Source organism: Mus pahari, chromosome 2 (assembly GCF_900095145.1).
Source record: "Mus pahari chromosome 2, PAHARI_EIJ_v1.1, whole genome shotgun sequence".
Lineage (NCBI taxonomy): Eukaryota > Metazoa > Chordata > Mammalia > Rodentia > Muridae > Mus > Mus pahari.
The window spans coordinates 704935-723922 of record NC_034591.1 but is presented as its reverse complement, the minus strand read 5'-3'; the positions used below and the strand labels follow the sequence as shown (position 1 = coordinate 723922).

Genomic DNA, 18988 nt, shown 5'->3' with positions numbered 1-18988 from the left:
CACTGCTCCTAGTTCTTTTCCTCTTCTTTGCTCCTCATCTTTCACTCCCTGCTCTTGGTCTTCCCGTCTCCCAACCTCTCCACCATCTCAGCTGCACCTTTTCCTCACTGATATCACTTTCATGAGGGCTAAAGCCATCTCCTGGTGTTCATAAATGAAAATCCGTGGGGCATGCTGAGGAGAGAATATTCAGGCAGAAGTGACACCACGGGACTTTATTCCAAAAGGCAGAGGCTGTCTTGCTTTCCCCTGTATTCCTGTTTGTGAAACGGGCCTGGAACACACACGGGAGCTCAATAAACATTGACTGAATAATTAAACACAGGCAAGGAATATTTTTCAAGTCGTCCCCCATCCCCAAAGCTAAAGGAACTGTGGTCAGTAGTTTCCCTTTCCGGGTAAATAGATTATTAATAATTTAAATTTTTTATTCTTTAATCTTTATTCTTACAAATACCAAATCAACCTTGGGGCGGTGGTCTATAAAGCAACCTAAAAGAAAGAGATCAAACCGGACCTGTTCCTCGGTACAGGCAGACTCTCAGCCCCAGGCAGAGGGAAGCCTTGGCGCCGCCCTGTGGTCCCGAAGCAGCCCAGAGCCGTCCCCGCAGCCACGGTCTCAGCCGCCCCCTGCTGGGCTCCCGCGGTCACACAGGCGCGGAGGTAGGCACCGCGCGCCGGGCTAGTGACGTCACCTCTGCGCCCGGCCGAGGCCGGAAGTCAGCCGTTCCTTCCGCACTCCGGTCCCTCCCGGGCGGAAGTGCAAGGTGTCTACCGCGAGCTTTGGTAGGAGCGCGGATGCAGTGTGCGGGCTGGGGCTGGGGAGCTGCCGGAGCCGGGGCGAGCGCTTGCGAGTCTCCGCTAGACGGGGCGATGGATGGCTAAAGGCCACTGCAGCACTGCCCCGAGGGAAGGCGAGCCTTCGATGTGCGATTACGGCGGTTCTGAGTTCAGACTCCTCCGGTCCTCCACACTTGACACAGCACAGAGCTCGGCCTTGGGTCGGAGTTTGTAGCTTTAGGGACAGCGCCCACCCTTAGGTTGTTGTGTATATAGCGCATTACGGAATAATGCACGTGTAACGTGGGGTTCTGGTGTGAATGTGCGTTTGAGATTCCCCCATGCGTGGAGAAAGGTCTTTTGTTGATGTTTTCTTTTTATTAGGACTGAGAAATGTTTCGTTTGCGAGCGGTTGTGCATCTCACAAAAATGTGGCCCGGACTTTATTTTCTACTACACTAGCGATGTTTTTGCCTTTTTCTTTTCCGGATTAGATGTGTGGTAGTAGAAACATCTGGTCCTTACCTTTTCTGGAAATATCCAAAGTCTCTCATGTTAACGACAAATCCGATGCTGAAGTGTAGTTCTAAAACAAACAAACAAACACTCTCCACTTAAATGCTGCTTCAAAAAATTAGCTGATTGTGGTACCTCAATGCGAATGATTACCAGTTGTCTTTAAAAGCCTGTGAGCTTTCCAACTGTGGGACAGAATAGGACGTATGTCTTCCTCCTTGGACCTCATGGAGATTTTTGTGGTATTTGCTAAATTTAACATTCTTTTAGAACGTTGTTTATTTTTGGAGTAAGACTGGAGTCAATTCGATATCTGCCTTTGTTTTTTAAATTGCATTATGCTCTATAGTGTCCCGGCTGAACAATCTGTTTTTAAATGAAGAGTGTTTATACAAGGTCTTGCAATACAGCTAGGATTCAAGAGAATGACCCTTTCTGAAAGAAAAGGCAGTTTAACAAGATGAGTGAGACTTTAAAAAGGTGTGTGTGTGTGTGTGTGTGTGTGTGTGTGTGTGTGTGTATACAGGCATGTGCACTGGCTGGAGAGTCTGATATAAATTTAATAAGTACTGTTGGGAGGAAGGAGTGACCAAGAAGGTAATGGGAATATGAGAATAATGAAGAAAAGCAATAGGACATGCTTCTAATATAGAATTTAGATTTATATAAATGTTATATGTGTATGTGACACGAAAGCAAGGTCAGCTTTGATATGTTTAATGAACCCTTCAGCTAGTGTTCTTGGCAAACTCTTGTCCCACATTTAAAACCTAACAGCTTTGAATTAGAAAATTAAAACCTCCTCCTTTCTGGTGTTGGGGAATTGAACTCAAGTCCTCATGCATGCTATGGATTCCATCAGCTATATCATTTTGAAGATGGAAAAGATTTTAGAATTATTGCATTGTAACAAAGGAAACAATTTGGTAAACTGAGGTAGAGATTGATGTTGATAGGTGTTGTCCAGTGATTTGTGTAGGCATATACATATATATGCTTATAAATAATATATAATTTAATATATAATGCTTATATATAACATAGTATATGTTATATAGTAGGTAATATTGTATAACATAAGGTATAATATATAATAAATATATAATATAATTTATAACATATAGGAATATATAATATAATATATATACATATGTAATCAATGTGATCCATTTAAAGGGTATTATAAATTCAAAGAAGACATTAAGGATGGAAAGTAGACGATCTGAAGTGTTGTTTTTCAGAGCTACATTTAGAGCTTCAGATTGAGGTAGCCAGAAGCAAAGAAATCTAGTGTCTGTGGGCTGGAGGGCCTGATGCTTTCTCCTGGAGAGACCCCTTGTATTCAAAGGATCCAGATATTGTCATTGGTTATTCACACAATATTGTATGTTAACATTGTATGTTATTTTACGCAGCATTTGAAAAACTTTACGCTATCTAATGATTATGGCATCAAGAAACATCTGGTGTGTGAGACGGAACTTTCTCTTTGATTTAAGAGGCTGGATGCTCCAGTATTCAGCAGAAGTTTTCCTCAAGTCGATTTCATTCAGGCTGTTTAGTGTGGAATGCGACAGTAAGGACAAGGAGTCTTCGGAGGAGGAGAGGGAGGACCTGCTGAACAACTTAGTCACCATGGGCGTTGATATTGACATGGCAAGGAGGCGACAGCCTGGAGTTTTTAACAGGGCTGTTACGAATGAGCAGGAGCTGAAGATATTCCTTTTGTCCAAAGGAGCTAGTGACAAAGTGATTGGTAGCATCATATCAAGATATCCACGAGCCATAACACGCACTCCCGAAAGTCTTTCAAAACGGTGGGATCTGTGGAGAAANATTATGGCATCAGACCTTGAAATTGTAAATATTTTGGAGCGTTCTCCTGAATCCTTTTTTCGATCTAATAACAACCTAAACTTAGAGAATAATATAAAGTTCCTCTTCTCTGTTGGATTGACTCATAAATGTCTCTGCCGACTGTTGACCAATGCTCCCAGAACCTTCTCCAACAGTCTAAATTTGAATAAGCAGATGGTTGAATTTTTGCAGGAAACAGGTATGTCCTTAGGTCACAATGATCCCAGAGATTTTGTCAGGAAGATAATTTCTAAAAATCCTTCCATCTTAATTCAGAGCACCAAACGCGTGAAAACTAACATTGAATTTTTACAATCAACATTCAACTTAAACAAAGAGGACCTGCTGCTTCTGATATGTGGCCCAGGCGCTAGAATCTTNGACCTTTCCAATGACTGTACCAAAAAAAATTACACAAACATAAGAGAGAGGCTGCTTTNNCTTGGATGCACTGAGGAGGAGGTACNGAGGTTTGTCCTCAGCTATCTGAATNTGGTCTTCTTGTCAGAGAAAAAGTTTAATGATAAAATAGACTGCCTTATAGAAGAAAAAATCAGTGCTTCACAGATAATTGAAAATCCGAGGGTGTTAGACTCAAGCGTCAATACTTTAAAAACTCGCATCAGAGAGTTGTCCCATGCAGGGTATGACTTGCGCACATCCAGCATTGCTCTGCTGTCCTGGAGTCAGAGAAGATATGAAGCTAAGCTGAAGAGGTTAGGTGGATAGGACAGTGCAGGAGGAGTCGCAGGGAATCGGACAAGTGTGGCGCTGGTTCCAGTTTGGACTTTTCAAACAGAGTTTGTTTTTTTTTTAAATAATTTTTTTATTTAAAANTTTTAAATAAAAATTTTAAAATATTTAAGATTACATTTATTTTGTATGTATGTTATGTGTGTATGCTTGTNCATGTGCTCACATGTGTGTGCATGCCGAGGCACATGTGGAGGTTGAGGAGAGCTTTTNGGAGTTGGATCTCTTTCTGCTGAGTGGGTTCCAGGGACAAACTTAGTCATGAGGCCTGGAAGCAAAGTGTTTTTATCCACTGAGCCTCTTGCTGGCCCACAAGTTTTGATTTGTCACCACAGACACATGTATAATGATTCTGTGGATACTTTGTGTTATAGGACATAAGAACCCATAGTAAGTATGTTCACATATAGTTCTAGCTACCCCTTCTTAGTTTAAGTTAACATAGCAGTCCATTAGATGGTGTAGGCTTTAGCTGTTCAGTAGTAGTAGCAGCAGCAGTAGTAGTTCCTGATTTCTACAGTAGAATAGTGTAGAAGATTCTACAAAACGTGCCTTGTAGTTTCTGTTTACATTTTAGCANTAGATTTGGGTGGGAGTGCAGCTTCCTCAGCATGTGGAAATCCTGGGTCAGATGCCCAGCACGGGAATGCTGATGGTTATAGTATATGTGTAAATTCTGTCTCTTCTCATTTTCAATCCCAAGATTTTCTCTTATTTCAATATGCTAGACAATTGTTCAATTCAGAGTGTCATGCCAGTAAAAATAGTAAAATGTGAGTTTCCATTGTTTTACAGTTTACATTTGAATAACTAGTATTCTCCCCTGACAGAATTAACCTTGGGTGGATGTAAAATTAACATAAACAAGTCAGTCACCTTCCTCTACTCAAAGTATAAATGAGCTAAGAAAGAAATTAGGGAAACAAAATTAATTATAAAAATTACGGATCACTGATAAAATATAGACTGATAAAACATGAAAATTATGTCCTAATCATCCTGTGATTGATTACGTGTGTATAGAACTTGATGAGCTGTAGGAGAACTGTAGACAGCAGACAGGCCATACGGCTTTCTAAAGGCAGATACCTGCAAGTCTGGTTGATGATTCAAACCAAAGGATCATTCCGTAGATATGAAGAGGTTTTTAGTAGGTTGTTTTATCTATAGGATCTGTTAGCCTCAAGCTGGAAGAAAAGAAATTAATACTCTTATATACAACTTAGATTAATAGCTGCTTGTTGCTTTTTAACAAAACCATGTCTTTGATCAGTTAATTAACTAATTAATATATATGAGTACATTACCTTCATGTATACTTGCATGCCTCAAGAGGGCACCAGGTCACATTATAGATTGTCATGAGCCACCATGTGGTTACTGGGAATTGAGTTCTGGACCTCTGGAAGAGCAGCCAAGGCTCTTAACTGCTAGGCCATCTCTCCTACCCTGAACCACTATGTGCTCATTGGACATTTCTGAAATGATATAATTTAGAATGGTTTTTTTACATTTTTTTCACCTCAACTCTTAAAATACCTGATTGTTATGCTATCTTAATGCCTCAAAATATATACCATTGTCTTCCAGATATGACAAGGAAGCTATACCCATAAAACCTCAATAATATGGCTGTCTAAACAAGACACAAACAATTGCAAAGCTCCTTAATGTGCTAGCACGGATGGGGGGAGATCATATGGGGCCCCACCCCTAGAGAAAGAGCTACAGGCAGTTACTGACTATTGAGAGAGAGAATTAGTCTTTCCCATGGATGAGCCCCTAAATGGTTATTCAATGCCAAGAGGTCAACTCTAAAAACATACATGCAAGCAACACTATACAGACTCAGTATGCTGTAGTAATGAATTACTCACATACATATGTAACAATAATAGTTAAAGAAAAGGAGGCCATGAATTTGAGAGGGAGTGAGCATGGGAGGAGCTGGACAGAGGAGAGGAAGGGAGATAATACCAGGATATTTTAATTAAATAAGAAATTTAAAAAGATACATAGCACTGTTTTTGTACTTACTTAGGTACAATCTCTGGAATGTCCATACTTGTTTAACCTGGACATTTAAAACTCTATGACGTTTATTGTGTGCCTGTATACAAAACTCAACATGGACTGTGGTATTTCTGGAATTATTGCAGTTAATCCAATCCTGTATTAACCTTTTCCTCCTTTGAAGATGTTGTCGTAAAGAAAAAAGAAAACAAGGATTCCAGTTGTTACATATGAAGTGAGGGAATCAAATTTTGTTGTAAAAATGTTATTCATAAAGTAGGCCCATTATATGTCAATTTCGATCTCTATATTATTCTGAAGACATAGAAAGTAGCAATCCTTGTGCTTTTGGGCTATGCCATTCCATTTCTGACAGTGACATTGATTACCTACATATGTAGCTATGAGTGGTTAGTAAACAACGTACACAGGAGGATTGAATGTGAGGGAAAATGACCAAGTTGGAACTAAGAGTGAAGTACCTGCCTTGCAAAGCACCCCATGCTCAAACATGACCTACAGAGATGGAGTTACCACAGTTGAATTGTGCCGTGTCTCCATGGTCTGTCTACTCCATGCTCTCATTGAGCTGAACTTTAGTTTACATTCTCCCTGACAAGTGAAGGTTTGCCAGGGGACTGGAATAGACCAGTCATTCACCTAGAATGCTCCATCCCCTCACGCTTCTGTGCTCTGTACGCTGGAATTATCAGCTCCTTGGGTAAATGTGGCCATGTGCTCCTGGGCTCCATTATGTTCTTCCTACCGTCATCCAGCAAGGGGTGACTTAGTGATGGCTTGATCACCTAGGACCTTTAAAATAAATCCCTTAACATATTCCCCCACTTTCCTTTCCCAGTCTGATACAGATGCCCTCTGACTTAATGATATAGTAAGTTGAAAATGCAATTACTTCACCCTAGTGGACCCATGGCTGACTAGGATCTGGTGCTTGCTGCTGTTGTGAGTATCCCATAGCACACATTGTTAGCCCAGGAGAAGATCCAGATTCAGACTTCAGAGCCTGGTGGCTGCTGAATGTGTGTCACCGTAAGCTCGAAAATCGCAAGTCACACCATTGTACCTTGGGGATCATTTGTATTTACGGAATCACCACACTCTGAGTCAGCCCCATAGCTGAAGGTGTTAGGAGCCTATAAGTTCAGAGGTAGCTTTGATAGCTTTTTACTTGTAAAAGTCACCACATGACTACAGAAATTGGGAAATACAGAAAAATAAACACATGAAAGTATTCATAGTCTCAATGCCCTGCAGAAAACACTTGTTACCATGGAGACATACAGTTCTCTGGCTCTTCTCTGAAATAATGTTACATGTAGAAAACACATAAATTTTCTTGCCAAATTTAATTGAAAAAATGTGGTGAACACGTTTGTTAAGTATCAATTCTGAACCATGGTGTTGAACAGTGTTCTTAGGAATTGTGTTTTAAGAGTTGTTTTATTGCAACGAACTCACAAATAAAGACATCACACAGCTAGAGGACTGTAGCCACTGGAAACCAACACTTGCTCATCCCCAACACTGTGCACCTCAGTGACGTTCTCTAGTGTTCTATGGTCATTCTGAAGCTGTGGGGCCTCACTTAGGGCTTCATACTTTCATTTTCAGTTGCATCTTATGTTCTTATCTACCATAAAAAGAAAAAGTCCATGGTGGTTGAAACTAGAAAAAAAAAAAACAGTTAACTTTAAGTCCTCTTGTATGACTTCATCTGCCTTCCATTCTTCTGGATCCTCTGACATCTCTTTCCTGTTTCCTCTCTAACTGTTACAATATACGCACACACACATTTGTTTACACACAGATCTGTATACATCCATCTCCCTACAAACTATGTGATTTCATTTTCTTTCATGTTGAATACATTATGACTTTATATATGTACAAGATTATCACTATCCATTCATCTGTTGATGAANAGCTAGAATTTTATTTGTCCATTCACTTTAAAACAAGAGGAACCCTTACTCACTGCTGATAGGAATGAAAACTAAGAAAGCTATCATGGAAATCAGATTGAACATTCCTCAAGAAATTAAAAATAGAACTAACAAGCTCCAGTCACTTCATGCCTGGCACATACCTGGACGACTACACGCCCTAGCAGAAACACATACGCCCCAATGCCATTGCTGCTTTAGTCGCTATAGTAAGGAAATGGGAACCAATTGATAAATGTTTTAAATTTAGTTTTAGAAACATGTGATGATCGTTTATCTACACCACACACTACTATCATCTGCTTTTAGGTAAATTTGAAACTTGAGAACACTGAGCCACAGTGGTTGGGGATTAGACCTGGCCCAGCCTGGGCTCCGGAAGTCAGCACACACAGGGCAGTTACTCTCCAGGCTTGTCTAGGAATCCCATCTTGTTTCTGCTCATCCTGATGGAAGGAGGGAGACTGCTCAGGAGCAAGGAAGAGTGGGGAAGGAGAGGGGGTAGTGGGGGATGAATATGGTCAAGGTGCATTGGGAACCTGCACAAAACTGACAGACGTGAAAAATACATAAAAGAAAGAAAACTCAATACATTATCAATACACTATCAGTGCAAGTGGTGCTGGACATTGGTAATCCTCATGCTTATCCTACAAACACTTTACCCACTGAGCCATTTCCCCAGCCAGTATGTAGGATTTTTAAAATGTGTTTTNTAGGTATCTCTCAAGAATGGTGAAAGGGCTGAGATTTGTAGCATAATAAAGTAGCCTGCCAAAGATGTTGGCAGGAAATATGAGGACCCTGGGTCAGAAACTGAGAACTGTTTATTAGTCACAATGGTAATTATAGCTGGAGAATTAGGATTTGTATTAGTTCCCTGAATCCTACATCCTCCAGGGCAATGTGAAGAGGGCCAGGTAACGTTTGTTCATATAGTGTAGTTCATTGCTTGGAGAACCCCTAAGCTTAGGAAAGCTGTACCTTTCGTAATGGCCAGTTAGCTTGCTTCCGCTTTAACACTTCAGAGGGAGATACTACATCTTCTTAGGCTGTTTACTGAACCCCGGAAACATAAAAGAACAAATGATATAAAAGTTTTATCTTGTAAGGTGTGCACAGACTTGAGATATCCTTTCCATAGGGAATAATTTTAACAATCATGTTTCCACATTGACTTGGTATGTTTCTCTGTTGACAACTTTAACTAGTACAAACAGGTATTAAATCCATTTGTTCCATCTCATACAAATTCATACATCTCAACAGAAACCAAAGAGCAATCTAGTTTTGTTCTCATCCACGAACTGAACTCACCAGACAAGCCCCGTACATCATTATTAGCTCTACCTTCAACATCAAGTAGCTTTCTTCTTCAAATTCTGTATTGTTGAAGTTCCCATTATCACACAGCAGTAATTATTAACTCATAATAATATCAACAGTTTATTTGTTTAAAATATTTTTCATTGTGTGTATACATTTTCATCCAAGTCTGAGAAGACCAAGTTAGCAAGATCCAGGCTGATTCCATGACAGGCTGCAAACTGGCAGTTCTGAGAGACTAGGCCTAAGATTCTGTTTCCCAGAAATGCGAACCTGGATCCAGGAACCTGTGGTCAGTCAACTATAGCCTGAGCCAGCCAATCCGAAGACAGCTTGTCTTAGGGCCTGAAGGAAGAATAAGTAGCCAGAATGAGTAAGAAACCCCCTTTAATTCCCCTAACTGGCAATAAAAGCTGGGTCTGCAAGTCCACCAGAGCGCTCCCAAATGGGGAGACCCCTGCCTGCAGGAAATTCAGTTCATGCATGCTATTTCAGACCTTAATCTTCAGCAATTCTTGGACCCTAACTGTATGTATTGTATGTGCAGATTTCTCCCTCGCCCCCTTCCTCATCACCCCCCTCCTGTTAGTCCACTTCAGTCTCCTAGATGGTTTGCCTTCTAGGTTCATGTCATCTATACATATATGATTTTATTTTTATGTATAAAACCTCTGAGCTACACATTGGAGACTGGTTCAATGCACTTAATATGATCATCTCTGGCTGTATCCATTGTCTTGAAAATGACATGAACTTGGTCTTCTTTATGGCTGAAAAATGTTGATTGTGTGCTCATAATGCATCCACTTTACTCAAGTGTCTGCTGTTGGACACATAGGTTGGTCCATAATACTTGGGTATTGAGATTGGCGCTGCAGTACTCATCACTGTGCAAGTAGTATTTGGAGAATTTTAGGTAACCACCCAGGAATGGTAAGACCTAGGTCATGTGGTAGATTTTTAATGTTTTGGGGAACTTCCCTGCCAGGTCCCACAGTGGTCGCACTGGTTTACACTCCCACCTGAAGTAGAGGAAGTCCCCTGTGTCCATCTCCTCACCAGCCTTCAGTGTCACTTTAATTTATTTATTACTTTTGCTAATAATTGACACTTGGGCTACAGTGAGGTGGAACCTAGGATTCATTCATTCGTTTGTTTTTGAGACAAGGTCTCACGTATCCTGGGCTGGACTTGAACATTCTCTGTAACCATAGGTGACCTTGACCTTCTTACCTTCTTGCCTCTAACCTCCCAAAATTTGGAAATATAGGCATGTGCCACAACGCTTGATTTATGTGGTGTTGGAGATTGAATTCAGTGCTTTGGATATCCCAGGCAACTCTACCCATTAGATACACCTCTAATCCTTGCATGGAGTTTTAAATTTGCACTTCTCTGATTGTAAGTGAGGTTGGATGCTTTTCCATGTGTTTATCGGTCATTTGTATTTTATTTTATGGAGACTGTTCATTTTGTTAGCCCATTCATTAGGTTGCTCATTGAGTATTTTTTGTTCTTTGTAGATTCTAGAAATTATTGCTCTGCCAGATATTTAGTGATACAGCTTCTATTTCATCCTAGGCCGTCTCTTCAGTTGACTGTTCCCTTCACTGTGCAGAAACTCTTCCTGTCTGAGAGCCTGACTGATCCGAGACTTTCTCAGAGGCTCTGACGAAAGGACAAAAGGAACATAGTTCTGTGTCATTGCCAAGAGTCAGACATGGCAAGGCCCATCTGGTAGCCAGGATTTTGAAGGATTTATGGTTATGCCTCCTAAGAAGTTGGCCTTCAGCTGGGCGTGGTGGCGCATGCCTTTAATCCCAGCACTCCGGAAGCAGAGGCAAACAGACTTCTGAGTTCGAGGCCAGCCTGGTCTACAAAGTGAGTTCCAGGACTGCACAGAGAAACCTTGTCTCAAAAACCAAAAAAAAAAAAAAAAAAAAAGGCTGCTGCGTGCTTGGTCTCTGATGCTTTTGAAATGCCCTGTGTTCCCTCTGTGCAACATTGTTGATTAACCTCCTGCTGACTTTATCTCATTGTGTGATAATTTTCTGATGACTCTGGCTCATTTCGTCTCTAGAAATAATATATAAGATGCTGCACTTATTTTTTTGAATTTTTATAATATATATTTTACATAGGATATATTTTCCCACATTTTTATTGATTATTTGTGAAGTTTACATCATGCACCCCAACCCCACTCATTTTTCAACCTCAGTCATTATCTGTCCTCGACCCTTGTAATTGCCCCCCCAAAATAAAGTCTCACTGTGGAAGATGCCACAGTGTCACAGTGGATGTGTCACAGTGTGTCACACAGCATACCCTTTTATCCAAACACCTTTACTTCTGAGTGATCATTGCAATGGGATACTGACCTGGTTCAAGGCCTCTGGCTTCTGCTGCACCATCAATACTGGATCCTCACCAGGACTCCTCTTAGATATCTTGCTCTTGCCCTGTGTCATGGAGATCTTGTAGCTTTGGTTCTGCAGAACTGGCCCCTTCAGGTGCTCTAAGAATCCATAGATGGGGTAGGTATTAGAGTGAGCCATCTCAAATTCCTAGATCTGGAGTTGGGTGGTAGCTGAGTGGTCAGCCCACCAGCTCTCCTGCACCTAACCGACTGGGGCCAGTTCTTCCACCCTGCCCAGGTGAGTGGCAGAACCAGCTTTCCTGGGCTCAGGCCATCAGGGCCAAAGATGCTATACTTCTTAATACCTCTTGTTCAGCATCAGCCATTAGCTTATACAAAACCTCTCAATCTAGCTTCCTATCTTCTCATCGGGTCATCCCCTCTAGAAGTAAAGAACACCCTGTTGGTCCAGGTCAACTTCCATGAGATCTATTCACCAGTTGTTGATATTATTTCCTAAGCATCCAGAACCCTTGGTGTCTCACCTGTACCTGTATCTTAAAAGTATCTCCCCTAGTTTTTCCTCTAATAGATTCAGGTTTGGTTATTACGTTAAGATCTTCCATCCATCAGGAGTTGATCTCTGCACAGGGTGAGAGAAAGGGTTTTGTTCCATTGACATCCAGTAACTGAGCACCGTTTGGTGAAGAGGCTGTCTTCCTCTAGTATCTAATTTTGGGTTCTTTGTCAAGATCATATGGCTGGACCAGGACTAGTGGATCACAACTTCGATTCTAGCATTTGGGAAGCAGAAGCAGGTGGATCTCTGCGAGTTCAGGTCTGGCCTGATTAGAATCATGACTTCCAGGTTAGCAAGGACTGCAATATAAGACCCTGTCAACAGAAAAAAATAAGAAAAAGAAAACTCAGATGACTGTAGCTGCAAGACAGTTCATCCTATCCTATCCTATCTGTGATGGTTTGTATATGCTTGGCCCAGGGAGTGGCACTATTAGAAGACATGGCCCTGTTGGAGTAGGTGTGGCCTTGTTGGAGTAGGTATGTCACTGTGGGTGTCAGCTTTGTCCAAGCTTCCTGTAAGCCAGTGTTCTGCTAGCAGCCTTCAGATGAAGATGTAGAACACTCAGCTCCTACTGTTCCATGCTTACCTGGATGCTGCCATGCTCTCACTTTGATGATACTGGACTGAACCTCGGAAGCTGTAAGCAGCACCAATTAAATATTGTCCTTTATAAGACTTGCTTTGGTCATGGTGTCTGTTCACAGCAGTAAAACCCTAAGACACTATCCTATCCTATTTTACTGCATTCATCTCTTCATTTTACATGCTAATATTGTGTTTGTTTTGTTACTATGCCTGTGAGTATAACTTGAACTCAGATGTACTGGGACTTAACAGCAGTATTCATCTTGCTCAGGATTCGATTGACATGGCTATCTGAGACATTTTGTGTTTTCACGTGTATTCCGTGTATTTTAAGAATCTTTTTGTCCTATTAATGTAAAGACTGGCCTGGGAACGTTGATGGGGACTGTACTAAATTTTTAGTTTGCTTTTACTAGTAAAACCATTTTTACAGTATTAATTCTACTCTTCTGTGAGCATAGTGTATGCGTTTATGTCCTCAGTTTCTTTCTTCAGTATTTTAAGTTTTTATTGTGTGTGGGGGGGTGGGTCTTTCATTTCCTTGGTTAGGTTAATTTCATGGGTTTTTTTGAAGCAGTTAATAATGGAATTCTTTCATTGTTTACTTCTTATCATGTTTGTGCTACATAAGTAGAGTGATTTTTATATGCTGCCTCTGTATTCTTCCACTCTGTTCCATCATATGTAGGTGTTTTCTGGGAGAGTCTTAGGGTCTCTTCTATGTGGAGTCATATCATCTGCAAATACACTTTGATTTTCTCATTTGTTTCCTTTTAATTTTTTTATCTTCTTTTCTTTGTCTACTTAAGACTTCTATTCTTTTTTCCCATTAATTAATCAATTAATTAATTAATTAATTAATTAATTAATCCCAATCACTGCCCCTCTCCTAATACCCCCTCCTGGTCCTCTTCTCACACAGCCCCCCTCCCCTCTCCCCTTCTCCTCCAAGAAGATGGATCCCCACCTGGACTCCCCCTCCTTCCCCCTTAGCAATCAGGTCTCTGCAGGGTTAGGCACATCCTCTGCCACTGAGGCCAGACAAGTCAGCCCAGTTAGTGGATTGGATTTCACAGACAGGCACCAGCTTCAGGGACAGCCCATGCTCCAGTCATCCAGGACCCGCATGGAGACTGAGCAGCGTGTCTACTAAGTGTGGGGGAATGGGAGTGGGCTCAGTCCAGCCTGTGTATTTCTTTGGTTGGTTGTTCAGTCTCTGGGAGCCCACAGGAGACCATGTTAGTTGACTGTTGGTCTTCTTGTAGAGTTCTTATCACCTTGGGGCCCTCAATCCTTGCCCCAACTCTTCTATAAGAGTCCCTAAGTTCAGTCCAATGTTTGGTAGTGTGTATCTGCATCTGTTTCAGCCAGCTGCTGGATGGAGCCTCTCAGAGAACAGTAATACTAGGGTCCTGTCTGCGAGCATAACAGAGTATCATTAATAGTGTCAGGTATTGGTGCTTGCCCATGGGATGCTTCTCAAGTTGGGTTGGTTGTTGATTGGCTATTTCCTCAGTCTCTGCTCCATCTTTGTCCCTTCATTTCTTTTAAATGAGGTTAATTTTGCATGAAAAGTTTTGTAGGTCGGTTGGTGTCCCCATCTTACCACTGGGGGTAGGTATTGCCTGACTATACAGGAGGTGGCCTCTTCAAGTTCCATGTCCCCACTGTTAGGCATCTCAGCTAAGATCACCCACATTGACTCCTGGGAGCCTCCCATTCCAGGTCTCTGGATTGTCTTAGAGATACCACCCCCACACCTGCCAGCTGCAGATTTCCATTCATTCTCCTGGCCTTCTGGCCCTCTCTCCTGTCCCCCACCCCTGATCCTGATCACCATTCCCCTTCCCATCCCCTCTCCCATCCAGGTCCCTCCCTCCATCTGCCTCCTGTGACTATATTATGCCCCCATCTAAGTGAGGATCTAAACATCCTCCCCTGTGCCTTCCTTTTTATTTATGTTCTTTGGGTCTGTGCAGTGCATCATGGGTATGCTACACTTTCTGGCTAATATTCACTTATAAATTAGTACATATCATGCATGTCCTTTCAGGACTGGATTATCTCACTCAGGATGAGATTTTCTAGTCCCGTCCATTTGCCTGCAAAATTCACGATGTCTTTCTTTTCAATAGCTGAATAGTGTTTTGTTGTATAAATGAACCACATTTTCTATATCTATTCTTCAGTTGAGGGACATCTGGGTTATTTCCAGTTTCTAGGTATTACGAATAAAGCTGCTATGAACATGATGGGGCACATGTCCTTGTGGCACGGTGGAACATCTTTTGAAGATATGCCCAGGAGCAGTATAGCTGAGTCTTCAGATAGAACTACTCCCAATTATCTAAGAAACCACCTGATTGATTGGTTGTACAGGTTTGCACTCCCTCCAGCAATGGAGGAGTGTTTCTCTTGCTACACATCCTTGCCAGCGTATGTTCTCAAGATTTTGATCTTAACCATTCTGATGGGTGTAAGATGGAACCTCAGAGTTGTTTTGATTTGCATTTCCCTGATGACTAAGGATGTTGAACATTTCTTTAAGTGCTTCTTGTCCACTGACAATCCTCAGTTGAGAATTCCTGTTTAGTTCTGTACCCCATTTTTAAATTAGGTTATTTGGTTTGCTGGCGTTTAATTTCTTGAGTTCTTTATATATTTTGGATATTAGCTTTCTGTCAGATGTAGGGTTAGTAAAGATGTTTTCTCGATCTGTGTGCTGTAGTTTTGTCCTATTGACAGTGTCCTTTGCCTTACAGAAGCTTTGTAGTTTCAAAAGTTCCCATTTATCAATTGTTGATCTTACAGCCTGAGTCATTGGTGTTCTGATCAGGAAATTGTCTTCTGTACCAATGAGTTGAAGGCTATGTACATTATTACATTTATACTTATATTACATTTAGTGTATCTGGTATTGTGTTGAGGTCTTGGACTTGAATTTGTGCAGGGTGATAGATATGGATCTATTTGTATTCTTCCATGTGTAGATAGATGCAGTTAAAACAGCACCATTTGTTGAAGATGCTTTCTTTTTTTCTATTGTATAGTTTTGGCTTCTTTGTCAAAAAAACAAGTGTTTATAGGTATGTGGGTTCATTTCTGAGTCTTTGATTTAATTCTGTTAATCAACCTGTTTCTATGCTAATGCCATGAAGGTTTTTTGTTTGTTTGCTTGTTTGTTTGTTTTTATCACTATTGCTTTGTAGTTCAGCTTGAGGTCAAGGATAGTGATACTTCCAGAAGTTCTTTTATTTCAGAATTGTTTTAGCTATCCTGAGTTTCTCATTATTCTATATGAAATTGAGATTTTTAAAAGAATTTTTTTTGTTTTTTTCAAGACCAGGTTTCTCTGTATAGCCCTGGCTGTCCTGGAACTCACTTTGTAGACCAGGCTGGCCTCGAACTCAGAGATCCCCCTGCCTCTGCCTCCCAAGTGCTGGGATTAAAGGCGTGTGCCACCACTGCCCGAAATTGAGATTTTTTTTGCAAGTTTTGTTTAAAAAAAACTGTGTTGAAATTTTGATGGGAATTGTATTGAATCTGTAGATGGCTTTAGTAAAATCACCATTTTCAATAACTGAATCCTACAGATCCATGAGCATGGGAGATCTTTCCATGTTTTGATATTTTATTCTCTTTATTTCTTCAAATACTTGAAGTTCTTGTCATACAGATCTTTCACTTGCTCAGTTAGAGTTACACCAAGATATTTTATATTATTTGTGGCTATTGTGAAGGGTATCATTTACCTAATTTCTTTCTCAGCCCATTTATTGTTCATATAAAGGATGGCTCATGATTTCTTTGAGCTAATTTTGTATCCAACCACTTTGCTGAAGGTGTTTATCAGTTATAGCTCTCTGGTAGAATTTTGGTGGTTACTTATGCATACTATCATATCTTTGCATAGCGATACTATGACTTCTTCCTTTCCAGTTTGTATCTGCTTGATCACCATTTGTTGTATTATTGCTGTAGCTATAGCTTAAAGTACTATATTGAATAGATAGTGAGAGAATGGGGAGACTTGTCTTGTCTCTGATTTTAGTGTAATTGCTTTAAGTTCCTCTCCATTTAATTTGATGTTGGCCATTGGCTTGCTGTATATTGCTCATATTATGTTTAAGTATGTGCCTTGTAACCCTGATTTCTCCAAGACTTTTAACATGAAGTGGTGTTGAATTTTGTCAAAGGCTTTTTTAGCATTGAATAAGATGGTCATATAATTTTTCTTTGATTTTGTTTATTTAGTTTTTATGTTTATAGATTTTTATATATTGAACCATTCCTGCATTCCTGGGATGAAACTTACTTGATTATATTGAATGATGTGTTTGGTGTGTTCTTAGATTCTATTTGAAAGTATTTTTGAGTCAATGGTCTTAAGAGAAATTGGTCTGAAATTCTCTTTATTTGTTGAGTCTTTGTGTGGTTTAGGTATCAGGGTGAATGTGGCCTTATACAATGCATTTAGCAGTGTTCCTTTTGTTTCTACTTTGCGAAATAGTTTGAGGAGTTTTGGTGTTAGCTCTTCTTTGAAAGTCTGGGAGAAATCTGTACTAAAACCATCCGGCCCTGGACTTTTGGAGGGTGGAGGGTTGTGAGATTTTAATGACTACTTTAATTTCCTTAAGGGTTATAGGACTGTTTACATCATCTTGGCTTAACTTTCGTAAATGATATGTGACTAGAAAATCATACATTTCATTTAGATATTCTAATTCTGGAGAAGATTCCATAAGATGCTGAGTAGAAGGTATATTTTTTTGTGTTTGGGTGAAATTTTCTGTAGATATCTATTAGGTCCATTTGGTTTATAACATTTGTTAGTTTTTGTTTTATTATTCCTCTGTTTTGTTTCTGTTTCCATGACCAGTCTATTGGTGAGAGTGGGGTGTTGAAGTCCCACACTACTGTTGTCTGGGGTTAAATTGTGATTTAGGCTTTAGTAATGATCCTTTTATGAATGCGGGTGCCCTTGCATTTGGAGCATAGATGTCCAGAATTGAGATGTCCTCTTGGTGGACTTTTCCTTTGATGAGTATAAACTGTTCTCCCATCTCTTTTGCTTACTTTTGGTTGAAAGTCTATTTTATTTTATTTTATTTTATTTTATTTTATTTTTTTTTTTAGAAAATAGTTTGAGTTCATTTATTAAGAAGAATATTCATAGCAGGAAGATGTACTCTAAAGAAATTGGAGATTAGACACAAGCTTCTGTGTAGAAATACCTATCAGTGAACATAGTTGCATTTTAGCCTGGCAAGTGGCTGTGGAAATTACTTTAAGTGTCATATAAATAGATGAATCTAGGAAAAAAAGTGGTTGCAGCATGAATATTATTCAAGTTTTACATGAAAGTTCAGAAAAACAAACTTATTTTAATTTGTCACAGTTTTGGACCAGACTGAAGAATAGTCGATTTGCATCCGTCGGAGGATGTCTGTGTTGCCCAGTTCTCTCCAAGCNTGGATGTGCTTTGTGAAAAACAGTGTCTTGAGAAATGATGCTTCATGTGAGGCTCCAGCTGGTCTGGAATAGCACAATCTGAAAGCCATAAAAAGTAGTCTCACACTGTGACGTTCTGTCATCCAGTCAGTGGATATGTTTCATAACAAAAGCAAATATATGTCAATAGAATTTGTCTGGACTATCATTGAAAGATGAATTCATCTCACTTATTTGTGCCCATCATACTAAAATCAAATCAATTCTGTGCAATATTATTGGATATGCACTAAATCATGGCATAGCAAATAAAATTGTATTTTTCTAAACATACAATCAATCACTGTATTATTTAATATAGTTCATAAATGCAAAATAAATTCCTAAAGATAAATTCACAAAATTTAGCTCTCCTTATTGACAACTGACACATACCAATGTGAATAGCAGCAAAGGAAATCTCTAGCTAAATACTTTCCCAAGGTTATGAAATTATATAATTTATATTTGTTTGAAAACAGATTTGTACAAGCATTTACACTGTATTGGTACCTTCTTAGCTATATATTTCTTCTGTATTCAAACACAATTTGTAACTAAATACAGGGGAAAACATAAAAACTAGACTTGATGTTGTTCTTAATTTGAAATATAGAACAAATTATTATTTTCACTAAACTATCTACAGCTGAGTGTTTTCAGTTAAGATGCATACCAATGCATTTTTCTGGAATCCTAGATGTGTGAAAAATAATTTATTGTCTGTTTTTAAGATTGTAATATAATTATAACATTCCACCT

General features: G+C 39.9%; 1 protein-coding gene across 1 annotated transcript; it reads left to right on the top strand.

The window, feature by feature from the left end:
* The first annotated feature begins 737 nt into the window (after positions 1-737).
* Mterf1 (mitochondrial transcription termination factor 1) lies at positions 738-4023 on the top strand. Its single transcript, XM_021191355.1, has 2 exons — positions 738-786; positions 2712-4023. Exon 2 carries the CDS (start codon positions 2737-2739, stop codon positions 3880-3882), a length of 1146 nt encoding a protein of 381 aa, XP_021047014.1. The 5' UTR covers positions 738-786; positions 2712-2736; the 3' UTR covers positions 3883-4023.
* Positions 4024-18988: the final 14965 nt, after the last annotated feature.